At 42.0% G+C, this 13,715-nt stretch overlaps 1 protein-coding gene across 2 annotated transcripts in view; it reads left to right on the forward strand.

The window, feature by feature from the left end:
* The window catches only part of CYFIP1 (cytoplasmic FMR1 interacting protein 1), a 488,976-nt gene that overhangs the window by 433,131 nt on the left and 42,130 nt on the right, over nucleotides 1–13,715 (forward strand). For both annotated transcript variants that reach the window (XM_078658231.1, XM_078658230.1), the window contains exon 26: nucleotides 8,318–8,448. In XM_078658231.1, coding sequence (XP_078514357.1) covers nucleotides 8,318–8,448 — 131 coding nt within the window. The remainder of the gene's footprint in view (nucleotides 1–8,317; nucleotides 8,449–13,715) is intronic.

A 13,715-nucleotide genomic window follows, 5' to 3' on the forward strand; every position in this document is an offset into this window, starting at 1 on the left:
AAACCCGTACTGAACTGGTATTAGAATATTCTTCTCATTTGCCCAGTTTTCAGGATGATCCAGCAAGACCCTGCTCAGTACTTTGCTGTGGAAACTAATAAGGATATGGGCCGATAGCAGTGAGGATCACTACTATCCCCCTTCTTGAAATTTGGGATCATAATTGCCGTGGACCAAGATTTAGGGGGGTGGAGGGGGAGCATCTCGTGCTAGAAATCATCCTCGTCCCAATACGCCAAATTACCCTTAAAAGGGTCTACTGGGACTTCTTCGAGCCCAGGTGCTTTATTCCGCAGCATCTATTTACAGCCAAGTTGACGTCCTTGACAGTATATGTTAATTGTCTGCACTGCCTGGGCTGGTTATATCCTCTGTGATGCTTCTCTCACTTCAGACCGGTTTGTCGCTATAATAGAGCTTAGTAAAAGGGCTGACCCACCTATACTCGGGGATGTTCACGTCAGTACTAGCAGTATGGCTATTTGCAAGAAAAGGTGCATTAACTACCCTCCCCAAAAATTATTTTCATCATTTTTAGATGCCAAGACACAAACCTTGTTCTCATGCCGAACTTCTAAACAGTCGTGAAAAAACACATACGAAAGAAATAGAAAGTTCATTCATTTACTTTACTCATGAAGTATGGTATTAACAAAAAATAAAAGTTTGTTTCTTTGCAGAATTGAAAATAGTCTTTGTAGATCATTTGTTTCACATTCAATATACATTTATTTAGAGTATATATTGGTTGCCAAAGGTGGAGGCTTAATTTAGGTTAGACATAAGTAACCTATATTCCAGTAATGAGTTGCATAAAGCCCTCTGTTTTCTCATTTTCAATGTGCACCTCCCTTAACAATGTTGATACGTTTTGTCCTTTCATCCATTCATTAGCCACCTTAGGACATTACTACCTAGGGCCCTTAATTTTAGTTTTAGCAAAAAAAGATATTACTTCTTTGTATAGATACGATTCTCGAAAATTCGATTTATTGTCTGATGTGCATCTTCTCATTGACTTTTTATTAAATTGGCTCAAAATAAATGTGGCAAATCTTCAAGTCGGTCTTAAATTGAATTTGGGTCTGTTGGCCCAGTTAGCATAAACTGTCAGGGTGGAACAATGGACTGCACATTTACTTTTCAGTTCCTTATTCACATCTTGTTTCTAATTTACTAAACTTCCACAAGTGAAGAATGAGTATTAAGGTTGTAACTTAACCTCAGCTCTGCCCACACTCCACTCCCCCTTTTACCTTAACTTGTTCCCCCAATAATATTTGATTTCTGGTTTTGCACATTAGGTGTTGTGATTCTTCTCTGAGAAGAAATGTGTTTCCTTTTGAAAATGGTGACAATGTCTGTTACTGGTACTCTCTAAGCCCAATCTTTCTAAATACATGTAAGTATATTTCTAAACCCCCCTCTGCCTTGCCCAAATGCAAGGGGTGGTTTTTGAACCTTTTTTCTCCCAGCCCACCTTGCCTATTTACAGGGCAGGTGCCTGCACCATTGCGGTCTTTGAATGTGTGAAGCTGGCACTGTGGTGGATGTTATATACCCCAGTCCTCTAGGGCGCATCACATACTGTGGATCATAAAGGACTGGAGCTACTGACAGTCTGTCCACCAGTCTATTCAAACATAGGGAGGTTGGTGGTGCTGAGGGTCTCCTCGATCTTTCAGAATTAGTGATCATTAATGATTATATTCTGTAGTGGCTCTTGTGTACAGGACACTCTCCAAAAAAGCTAAACAACAACCATTCTTCATGCTAAGAAAAGGCACCAAATTATAGTTATGGAACTACTCCATTAAAAATTGGTGGACTTTTCTTCAGCATTTTGGTGTTACCTGCACAAAATAATGTCTAATGGAAAACCCTTGGTAAATGATTGTCCTTTGTATCTAGTTGTTCACATGTTGCTGAAAACGTTTCAGATGACCACTAGCCAGGTGGCTTTAGAGTGGGCCAAGAGGATCTGGTAGTCAGGTCTTTACTCAACAAGATGTCACTTATGTTGCCCCTTTTCCATCCCTTTTGATGCAGCAAAAAGAGAAAAATGCTTCATCCCAGAACAATATGCATTAACACATCAGGCTCCTGAAGGACTAAGATTTATAGGATGTGACTTGTTTGGGGACATGCCAATGCCACGGTGAATGCCAGACATTTGAGTGCCAAGCATCTTTCCTAATGTAGATAAATAAGGTTTGGCAAGCATTGCAATAAGATAATTCTGGATTCACTTGAAGCTTCCTCATCTGTGGTTGTTTTATTTTGGCTTTTCTTTACAACTTGGTAACGAAGGTATGGAAGATGCAACAGTAAGGGATTACTTGGCGGCCCTTCCTGTATTTTTTAGGAATTCAAATGGGCCTTCCCTTTTTTAAACTTTCACAGCAGTAGAAAGGTCTGGTTTGTAGGTTCCTTTAGTTCCCTGCGTTATTGTATGATAGCACCTCATTTTGCATGTGTCTCAGTTGAGAGCTCTAGGGCTCGAGCACCTGCACAGTTGGAATCTAAAATATTTAAGATTGAGGATTGTTTTTCTAGTGTGGATGACTATCCACAAGGGACACTGAGATGCTGGCTTTGTCCATCAGACCCACCATACACACTATTTGCAAAAGTAATTTTATGGGTGAAACCATTTTTTGGCAAAGGCTTAAACCATATGCCACTAAAATCAATAAATGCAGTTGTCTATTTACTTTCCTCCTTGCATATCTTAGGCAGAGCAAAGTATACATAAGCAAGACCAAAAGACAGTGTTCAGCCATTACACATATGGTCTGATGAGTTTAAAATAGACATTTAACTCTTTGTTGCGTATGGTAGTGCAGCTGTAAGAAGCATACTTCAGGTGAAGAGTGATTAGTATCAGGGAATGCTATGAAGCAGCAAATATTTCGCCTGAGGGAACTTTAGCTCATTAGGCAAGGGACAAAGCTGTGACCGATACTTTCTTTTAGGGGATTCCCTCTGCAGGAGATATGCTGAGTAAACACTTGACCTTCTCACAGGGAATATTTTCACCTGTTAAAAACGATTTGCAGCATGTGCTGCTTGCAGTCACATGCTGTGCACACTTCTGCCATCAATTATTAGGTTCATACATTGCAAGTTGTTTTTCTTCGACTGAATAGTTACGCTGTAGAGCTGCACTAGGTCACAAAACTCCACCTTAGATTGTTTTTTTCCCCTTTGGATTTAGAAGTCTTGGCAATTGCTTAGTTATTGCTTTGTACCAAAATACAGATTTTAACGCTATTGGCCTGGAGCACCAATCTTTCATGACAACAAGTACATCATGTAAACGTCGACTGTTTTGGAACAAAATACTCTGATGAGTCAAGGGCCTGATCATTTTGGAATGACTCATTTGGGGGCAGGGTATGTAAATACACCATTTAAATTCATCCCCGTTTGTAAATATAAATTCTGATGGAGGGGTGAGCATCAGGTCTGTAACCTCTTTCTGACGAGGGACCCAAGATCACTTTTTTGCTGTTTTACACCTTCTATTCAAAGAGATAACATGGCACCTACAGGATAGAAGATGGGTGCACTACACAGTGATGTAGCACCAGGACACTACAGTCACCATAGGCAGCCAACGACTTTAGGGGAAATTGACTTCGATGATGAAAGCGGCCAGCCCTCAGGTAGCCCAAAAGCCCTATAGGACTGGATTCCTTCTTGCATGTCCTCTAACAACTCCAACTTTTGAGACCAAGATTCTCAAGGACCCTCCATGAAACTTGCACCTAGGACTAGGACCACACTATGGTTTCGGTGGTGACCCTGAGGTCAAGAACACCACCCAGTGCCTTAGACAGACACTCTCCCTCCATACACCGAGATGTTTCCCTCTGGGATTCTACCTCAAATGGAGCCTCAGTTGCATGGCAAGGAATGGCCCTGAGAGCGCCTTGCCTTCGCCAACAAACCTCCAATGAAAAAGGCTGAACGGCCTGTATTGCCTACTGCAGTCTCGACCATTTGGTACCAAAACACATCTTAAATGCCAGAGAAATCTCGAAGACAAAATAGGGCTGACCCTATTCCAGCTGCAACTCTTTGTCACAGAGATCAACTCTGAAGTCGAGGTAACCCTCAACTGCAAGCAGTCCATAACCTTTCGAAGAGGACATTGAGCAGCCTGACACTAGGGAGAGCAGTATCTTTATTGACCCGGAAATCAGCCATTTTGTTGCTCGGCCACCCCACATCACACTGCCTTTGCAAAAAAATGTAATTTTAATTTTGAGGAGGCTATCTCAGACGAGCTCAAGGCCCACCCTACTGCCAAAAAAGAAAAAGGCAGACCACTGCCCCACCACCACTAATACCACAAATGTTCCCAGCACACACTTTTCATTCAGATTCTGAGCAGTACCTCTTTGCACACCCCATGCCACGGTACCAAAAGCTTGCCCTGCTCTCCAAATATGATGGGCACCAATGCAAATAGACAGAGGAGTTGCTCAAGCACCTCACCGAGGCTTATAAGAAAAGGGTAAAGGAAGTTGTGCAGGAAGGGAAAATAATTTCTGATAGATGCGTCTAACCGTAGATTCTTCACCTTGTGAATTCCCCCCAGGCGTGAGACAGGATGGAGAGAATGTTGAAAGTCATTCCGTTGCGCATTCGTAGGTGGTGTCCTGCTGCTCTGCATCGGATCCATCCCGATGTGAGGTTAGGGCTTCTGCGCCACGTCCTCACGCTGACGTAATTTCCAATAGTTCCACGCATTCCAATGTGGGTCCGGAGCTCCATCGAACCCTGTCAGTTTGGCAGTGTTATTTCCCTCAAATTTACCAAGTGTGCTAGAGACATCTCCCATCCGAAACCCACAGGGTATAAACCCTACAAGGACTGCAACACCAAGAGGTCTGTTACAGGCATTCATTATGACTGTCTCTGCTGCTTCGACTCCAGGCATGACTCTGCATCATGAGAATGCTGCACAAAGATGAATAATGTGGTCATCCACAAAGCCAAACGTGCCATCACAGAACTTTGGAAGAAGCTGAAGATGGCTCCATACCGGTCGAGGTTGACGGCGCGAATGTCCCCAGGCTCAATTTCACGTCCATCCATCTTTGACGTCCAAGAGTTTAGGTAAGTTCAAGAAGTCAAAAAAGCACATGAAATCGAAGCAGGGGTCTCCTTTGTCCCCCCACTCCCACCTTTCAGAGTCTCGCAACACCCAGAGTACTTCCGGGCCACGCCATCATTAACACCCCTCGCCCGTCCCCTCACCCCCACTCGGAATCTGTTCCCTAATTGATCTGAACGTCCCCCGCCCATCGGCAATGCCTGAGCAGGTGTATGAGTTTAAGCTGGCCTTGGAAAAAAAATGTGGTACCCAACTTGATCCCTCTTGAGCTCCTTTAGGCCCTAAGCATCCGAGCTGGCCTCCAATTGGGTTACTGCAGGTGGATCTGTCCCCGGTACTGACCTTGCCTCTCGACCTCGCTTCGAGGCTGGCTCCCATCCCTTAGCCCAACTCCACTGACTCGAGCTGTGGCGCCACAACCGGTGCCTGGGCCTTGACACCATGTGTCCTTGGTAGGTGATTGTTTTGTTGTAAAGAAGGAACATGAACTAATGACAGGACTTTGTACTGTTAATAGGGGAATATACAGTTCCCTATGTAAATAGAGATATCTATATATATATATCTTTTCCTCCTTGCCATTTTTTCTACTTTATCGTTGCATTGTTCTTTACCCAGGTATAGGAGGGTAATTTGGGTAAACCCCTACTTTTTTTAATATAGTGGGTCTTGACACTGGTCCTGGCGTCCAACGATGGAAACCGCACCCACCACCACCAAATGACTCTCCTGTACTCCTACTCTGACACAGAAACCTCCCAAACTCATGCTGATGATGGTGGTGATCTTCATTATGATGACGGAAACCTACTCCTGGATTTGCAGGATGCCAGTGGGCTGGGTACCTCCCCAGACATTTCTTTCCTACCCTAATGTAATTGTGGCTACAGAGGAGTCTTACTCCTTCACAACAGTTATTAGGAGAATGGCAGTTTTGGATCTCACCCTACCCACAACAGAGATGAAGACACATTTTTTAACGGAGATGCTCACCCCATGCCAAATAAACCAAGAACCTTTGATTTTTCTTGAGTGAATCCCATACTGATGTGCTAGTGGGCATTTAGATGAATCCAGTATCTTGCTCCTCAGTTAATAGGCAAGGGCAAGGAGGCATATGCCTGCTCCCAGGGATCTGCATTCTCTACTTCAACAACACACTTCAGAGAGCTTGGTAGTACAGGCATCCATGAGTCACCTTAACCCTAATGCATTTCCTTCAACCCCTCCTGACAGAGTAAAAACGTATGGAGACATTCGCCAAGCTTATGTTTTCCTCCGCCAGCCTTGCCTTCAGGTCCATCAATACTAATTGACTCCTAAAACCAAACCAGAATCTATGGTCTCCACCCACAAGAACTAAATGTGGAACTATATGTGGAAATTAGGTTTCATTCATGATTGATATTTTTAAGTGAAGGGGGGAACTATTTTTAAGTGAAGGAGGGAATATGGACTCTTTGAAGACTGAGCAGGTGGAATCTAACAAAGGAATACAGTTTCCCCTCGATTAAGGGCATACATGTGTGTGTTCTAATGTATTCAACCCAGTCAGAATGACATTTGCCTAAACCACTACTTATTAGTCCAAAAACGCCAAGGCCTCATGACAACTTTCAAGTCGGAAATTTTATTTTTTCAAATTTATTTTCAATATTCATAAACATTGTATACATATTTCACCATTTTCCTCATATTTGCTTCATATCACCTGCATTTAGTTGGTACATAGCGTTATGGTATTTGTGTAGCCTACTAGTTTACATTGCTCATCATACTGCTCCTTTGCTGTGTAGGTATCCATGAATTATTTATTCATATTTGTTACCATGTAACATCAGCTTCTATATTGATACATTGCACATCTCATTCTGTGGTTAATAGTGTAACTAAATTTGAACAAAACAATTTAATAGCTCAGGATCTTGTATTGCTGAGTGATGTTGAATCTTCATCAGGCTGGGGCATAGGTGACTTCGGTATGTATGGAGTATTTCGAAGGTGTGAGGTCCTATTAGAAGAACAACCTAATGCCATTTGGGTGAGAAATCATGTATTATTTTGAACCCTGAATGGTTGCCTTCTCTGATAAATGAAATAAGGATTTCGCTGCCTGGCCAATGGTTTCTTCTTTACGATTTTGGACTACTCCACTTTAGGCCTCTGCCCATTTCAACTGCACAGTATGAAGAGCCCTGCATGTGCTCCACCATACCCAGTACTGTTTTGAAGCACCAAGTTTATAAACCTTGTGTCTGCCTGTTTTCTTTGGGGGGGAGAAAACTGTCCAGTAAGTACCCCTCTGGATCTTCAAGTCAGATGTGCTAAATATTTCTAGATGTGGTCACCTAGCATGTCTTTAAATGCTCAAACTGTTCCCAGATAACTAATCTGAGGTGCAGGATTGCCCAAGAGCACACTGTTTGGTAAACTACGGGAGCCAAATGGGTTTACAAGAAAGCTTATATTCTTTCAGAAACACAGATTTCCAAGATTGCGCAACTGTCCCTCATGAAATTACTGAAAACCTTCTCAAACAGTCATTGCTGTATTGCCTTTTTAAATGATGATCTTTATTTGCTAGTTGTAATATACTGTATATATGTGTGGTTTGAGTAGCGCGAACCTAGCCAAAAGACTACTATGGAATACTGTGCCGGGTAAAAGGCAAAAAATGCAGACACAGAGAGATTATTAGATGGGCAGTTGGGTTCTGAGAGCAGAGGTGGACTTACTGCATTGTGATGTAGTGCTCTTTAAAAATGTGTGTCTTCAGCTTCCCGCAAAATGCTGCAGAGTTGGAGCAGTCTCCAGTTGTAGATTTCTTTGTGTTGGTAAAGTAAGAATGAACAGGAATAGTTTGTGTTGGCCGGTTTCTGCAGTAATGACCAGCAACATATCCACTTTATGTGGCCCATTTTGTGAAGAAATAATCTTCTTGAAGGTTAGAAGGCCCAAGAGAGAAATCATTGTTGTAATTGCTTATTATAAAGAAAAGTGAACAACTATTTTAAATGGTTGTGAGCCGCATCAGCTAAGATTGCCGACCACTTTATTCATCACACCATATACATTTACACATGAAATGTAAGAGGCTGCATATGATATTTATCATTTTTACTGGTTGTTTTTCCCATGTTTGATTACTTGTCATAGCATTGTCATTCCTCCTCATTTATTTTTAACTTGCAGGTATCCTGGAGTTTTTCCACCATCAGCTGAAGGACATCGTCGAGTATGCAGAACTCAAGACTGTGTGTTTTCAGAATCTTCGAGAAGTTGGGAACGCTATACTTTTCTGCCTCCTTATAGAACAGAGTCTGGTAGGCAGTCACTTTATTTTCATGTATCTTTAAAACATCATACTCTCTAGTTCTTGCAGTGAGATAAAAGGCATTTAAAATGTCTGCTCTTCTCTCAAACCAGCCATGTCCCTAGTAACTAGCTAGTTCAGTCATGCCAAAGTGTCCATGCCAGAAAAGTAAAACTTTAGAACTAAAAAGTCATATAGGCTTACAATATTAGCATTCCAGCATGGGGCCCTGGATAGAGCCAACCTTTGTATATTGTTTGTCGTCGATCTGCATGGCCTCTAAACATTTTGGGCTATGTTGAATTATGTGTACCTAGCATTCGACTTAGCTGGACTCGAGGCAAGTTGCCTGACTGTCAAAGGGCAGATCTCCTTTTAATTTTGTGTGTGAATGCCACATCTCTGCTGTGCCAGTTAAAGTGGACAGAATTTAGACTATCAGTGTGTTGCACCATGGCCTGAGCCACAAAGTTATGAACTATATCCACTCTTGTGGGGCGCAATAATGTTCCCCTCTCCCACTATCATTGCTGTGTGTCTGTGCTCTGAGGGACCCTTGAGCTGTCTTTATTGTCTGTTTGTCTTTCGTGGAGCATTGTCCGTAGTACAAAAACTGTAATAGTTCATAAAGTGTATGTAGTGCAGTGCCCCATTTGTTTGAGGAACACACCAGGCAAATCATGGAACATCCTACTACTCTTTCTCAATTGCCAATTAGCAAACCGCCACAAAAGTATGCTCTTGGCACCATGCACTGTAATGTTGTTCATAATAGGCCTATTCTTATGGTCCTGAGGCAGTTGTGGTTCCAGCTGTCTCCAGTTTGGCTATTGTTATTTGTTATTTAGCACTGGTCTCACAGGGCCACAAGCGCGCAAAAACTGAATAACCAAGTGCTTCCTTTTTATATTCGGCTCTCAAGTTAGAAAAGGTGAGCAGTTAAGGATTAGTCTAAGAAGTGGATGAGGAAAGAACTTCCAATACACAATTAATAGCATTAAGTAGCTTCCTAAATTACAATGTGTGAAGCAAGAAAGAATAGTTCCCAATTAGCATCACCATAGCAAAAGTAGTCAACCACAGAACTCTGCCAAATACAAAAAGCGTTGTTGTCCCCAGCCCACCATCTAGAATTTAACACCCATGACAGATCTTCATGACAAACTCAAGTCTTTCTTCATCGACAAAATCAAACATTTCACCTCTCAAATGTCTCTCCACAGATCGAGGAGTTTGATCAGTCATTAAACAACTGCAAACCACATCCACCCACCCCCCCTTTTCTGAGATTGCCACTGTAAATGAGATTAATGTATGTTAGTTTTACGCCTCTTTCAACAAAAAAATCTTCCCTATCTTCAGACATCTCCATTGTCAATATTATCATCTTTGGAAATATAACTCTGGTTTCTATTTTCACTGGGCTAAACAATGCCTCCCTATAGCCTGGAATAATTCCCCAGATGCATAAACTATCATTATCTCTGTCCCAGAAACAACACTCTGACAGTCCAGATACTAGTCTAGTTATGGACCCATCTCCGCCTACTTTGTGTTGCTGTGGTACTCTATACTGTCTTCACCCATGAACTGTCCACTCACCATTTCTCCTGACCTGTTAAATAGCTTTTAAGTGGCTTCAGGCCAAAACAATACTACTGAACATCAGGGAGGAACTCTGCAACATCTGCAATGAAAGTGTATCACGCTCTGATTCTGTTAGACCGCTCAGTTGCTTTTGGTGACATCAGCCATAAAGGACTTCTTAAAAGACTGGTAGATTCAGCCGATATTCATGCAATTGCTTTGTTATGGTTGGCATCCCCCCTTCTTAGCATGCCGCACCAAGTTAAACAGGATCCCTTCCTGTCAAGTATTGTGACCATCAGAAGTGGGGTACCCCAAGACGACTTCTTTGCACCATCTCTGTTCAGGGTCCACATGGGACTGCTCACTATCACTAGATTCTCTCAAGATTGGCTACCAAATGCACGCAGATGACATACAGTTTTAGCTTAAGCTTGACGATAATTTGAGGAACCCACAACATGTATTCATTGCCTGTCCTTTTTTCATCCTTGGATGCAGAAAAATCTATTTTGCTTGAAAGGTGAAATAAATTACATTTTGCTAAAAAATTAATTATTGCAAACTTGCTCCATTGCCTTATTCTTTTCTTCCCTATGTGTAACAAGCCCCGCCAACTCCCTTCAACATTAAAAAAAGATTGTAACCTGGGTGTACTGTTTGAATGCAATTTTACTTTCAATCCACCAACAATTGCTGGGTACAAAATAGCCTTCTGCTACTTGCACTTGCTTTGAGGAATCTTTCCTTTCCTCCTCCTATATCAAAAACCACCTAATACTTGCTCTGGTCATGTCCCGCTTAAATTATTCCAACTGTCTGTACATTGATCTCCCAACCAAATTACTTGTAAGTCTCTGACGCCTGAACAAGGCTATTGACCTGTATAACCTAAAAAGCTCCATTATCATATTACACCAGTACTGAAATTACTGCTTTGGCTCCTCGTTAAAGTAATAATAGTTTCAAAGCCCTTGTCTCACCTTAAAAGCCTCACCTTATAGGTGGGCTACCTCTCTAAACTGTTCGTCTCATACTCTCCATTCAGAGTCCTACATTACACCAATCGTATTCTATTTATCCTCCATTCACATTGAAATTACACTCTACGAGAAATGTGTCAGAAGATTCCTTGATGTTCAAGACTCCTCCCTATGAAACTGTCGAATAACCCCCCTGAAACTAAAACATGATTTTAGTTAAACAGATCCCTAAACCCCCATTTGTTCAACCTGGTGCGTGGGTGAACGGTTATCCTTATGCTAACCACCTGACCAACATTGCCTTACCAACCAGATGCCTAAAACTGTCCATCGTCTTCAAAATCTCAGACCCACTGAACATTGTAAAACCATTCAGTGCTTTTTGTTATAGCTCAGCCTTTGGTTAAATGATTTTTCAAGTAGTTGCTTTCACTGCAATGACAGCTACTCTATCCCTCTACCATTGAGACTTTACACTAGCTCTATTTTGTTATCTCCTTCCTAAAGGGCTCTGTAGCTCCCGCATAGTAGTAAGGAACCCTTTACAAAACCCACAAATATAATAATATCCAATCAGCACAGCATCTTTTAAGAAGACACAAAATGACACTAATTTACATATATGTATATACATAGGTTACAGACAGGTTACACACAGAAAAGCAGAAGGTGCAAGCTCCTTCAATGACTGATATAACTCCCAAATGTTATTGTATCTCTTCTGTCCTAAGCGCTAGATAGTCTGTAACATTATCCCTTGACCAATGTTATCTTTTAGGTCTGAAGTCAGGTTAGGTTGGGGATTTCTGGATGTACTTGGTTAGTTGGTCTTATAGGGGAGGATTCCTCCCTTTAGGAATTCAGGGTTCAGCAAGGAATACAGGTGCAAGGATTGTGGACCCAAATCTGATGCTGGTCCATCCTTGGGCACCACACTATACAGATGCTCAGTTTGTAGGTAGTACAATAAAATGAGTGCTGTTAGAAATCTTGTTTGCAAAAACCACCAGACACAAAGACCGCTTCCCACTGAAGACAGTTCTGCTCTTCTGAAGATTGGGTAATTAAATCAGTAATGACTCATGGCCCTGTCACCGTTGTCTGTTAGACACACGCATTCCACAGTTGCTGGAGTTTTAGACCAAATTAGCATCCAACTGGTTGTGATGTATATAAAGATAGAAATGTAGTAGTGGTCAGCACTCACTAGAGAGAGCCTCTAGTGCTACAACTTTAAGAGCCTCTATCTCAGGATTTTCAGTTTGCTGTCAGTATTTCCCAGAGGCCAGTGGTACCTGCTGTGGTCAGTGGCTTCTCCAGTTCCCACTAGGATCTGGACTTTTTGTGGTTTTAATTATATTAAGTGCATTTTCTTTAAGCAATATGAGCTAGGAAGATAGTTCAAATGCTTCTGGAATCTGTACACCTTATTCAGCCAACAGAGGAATCCAATGCTGAAGGCAGATTTGCTCCTTTTACCTTTGTGTCTTGGGAGGAGGGATACAAGCACCCAAAAGGCATGTGATGAGTAAGGGGCAGTGCAGCTTCACTAACTCTTTCAATGATAGATGAGAATGCAGCTCCAGACCCGGATGACGTCTGCAGGCCAGCTATCCTACGTGAATCTCTTGGCTCCTGCACAACGTCTATTTAAAGTTCAAACACTCCTCCAGTTCTGGAGTATTGCTTCCTCCCACGTTTTGGTTGTGTTTTCACAGGCTCTGCAGCCTCGAGTCACAGGCCAGGCCTGTTAGGTTTGGTCCCAGATGTTAGCATGAGAAAGTATCGCACATAGAAATATTGGATAGCAAAAATATTGTATCCTAAATATTGTTTACAAAAATATTGACGTTCCAGGTGATTTGGGAGTTGCACTTAGACCAGAATCCTGCATTTTTCTGGTTCACCGGAGAACCAATAACAACCCAAGAAATAGCAGATGGGCTGGTTTCACTAAGCCACGGATCTGTTTACTGTGTACAGACAAATGGAATTCCGACCTACCTCTGCCCACAGTTCACAATGAGTTTGAGCGGAAGCATGAAGAGGCATATGTTGACATAGCCAAGCTCCTCAAAGGAAATCCACATCTGGTGCAGCATTTACATTGTCCAAATGGACTTCACCACTCAACAAAGCACTTGCACCCTAAGAAAGTGTGTTGTGCTGGTTTATGTTTGTATCAGCCATTCTAACTACACTGATTGAAAGCAGTCAGGTACTTTTTGAAGGATACAGTTGAATAAGTGGCATACACAATGAGAATTAGAAACCATAAAACAAGGAAGCAATGATTCCAATAAATCTGCATAGAAACATAAGCAAATGCACAAATGAAGCAAGTAATGGCAAAATAAAGCAAGAGGTAAAATAATTTCTTCTTGCATCTTTGTTAGTTGGTTAATTGTTCCTGGATGACATGCATGAAGGTAAATCCTGGCACAGCTGCAACCCTGGATGGCAGGGCAATTGACATAACACATCGTGTACATGCTTGTGTCAAGTCTCAAGCAAATATGAAAGAAACAAATGTATGTAGTAACAAGCTGGTAATTGTCCTTTAGAGAGCCCTCCTGTTGGGGAACCATCCAGTCATTAGTTGCACTTTTCCATGTATCACAAGACTGCACAGAAGTTTCTGCAATGTCCACTTCCTCAATCCTTATCTCAGGTTGGCAGCAACTGCCCTTCCAGGGACCACATTAAT

The sequence above is a fragment of the Lissotriton helveticus genome, chromosome 8, assembly GCF_964261635.1.
Source record: "Lissotriton helveticus chromosome 8, aLisHel1.1, whole genome shotgun sequence".
Lineage (NCBI taxonomy): Eukaryota > Metazoa > Chordata > Amphibia > Caudata > Salamandridae > Lissotriton > Lissotriton helveticus.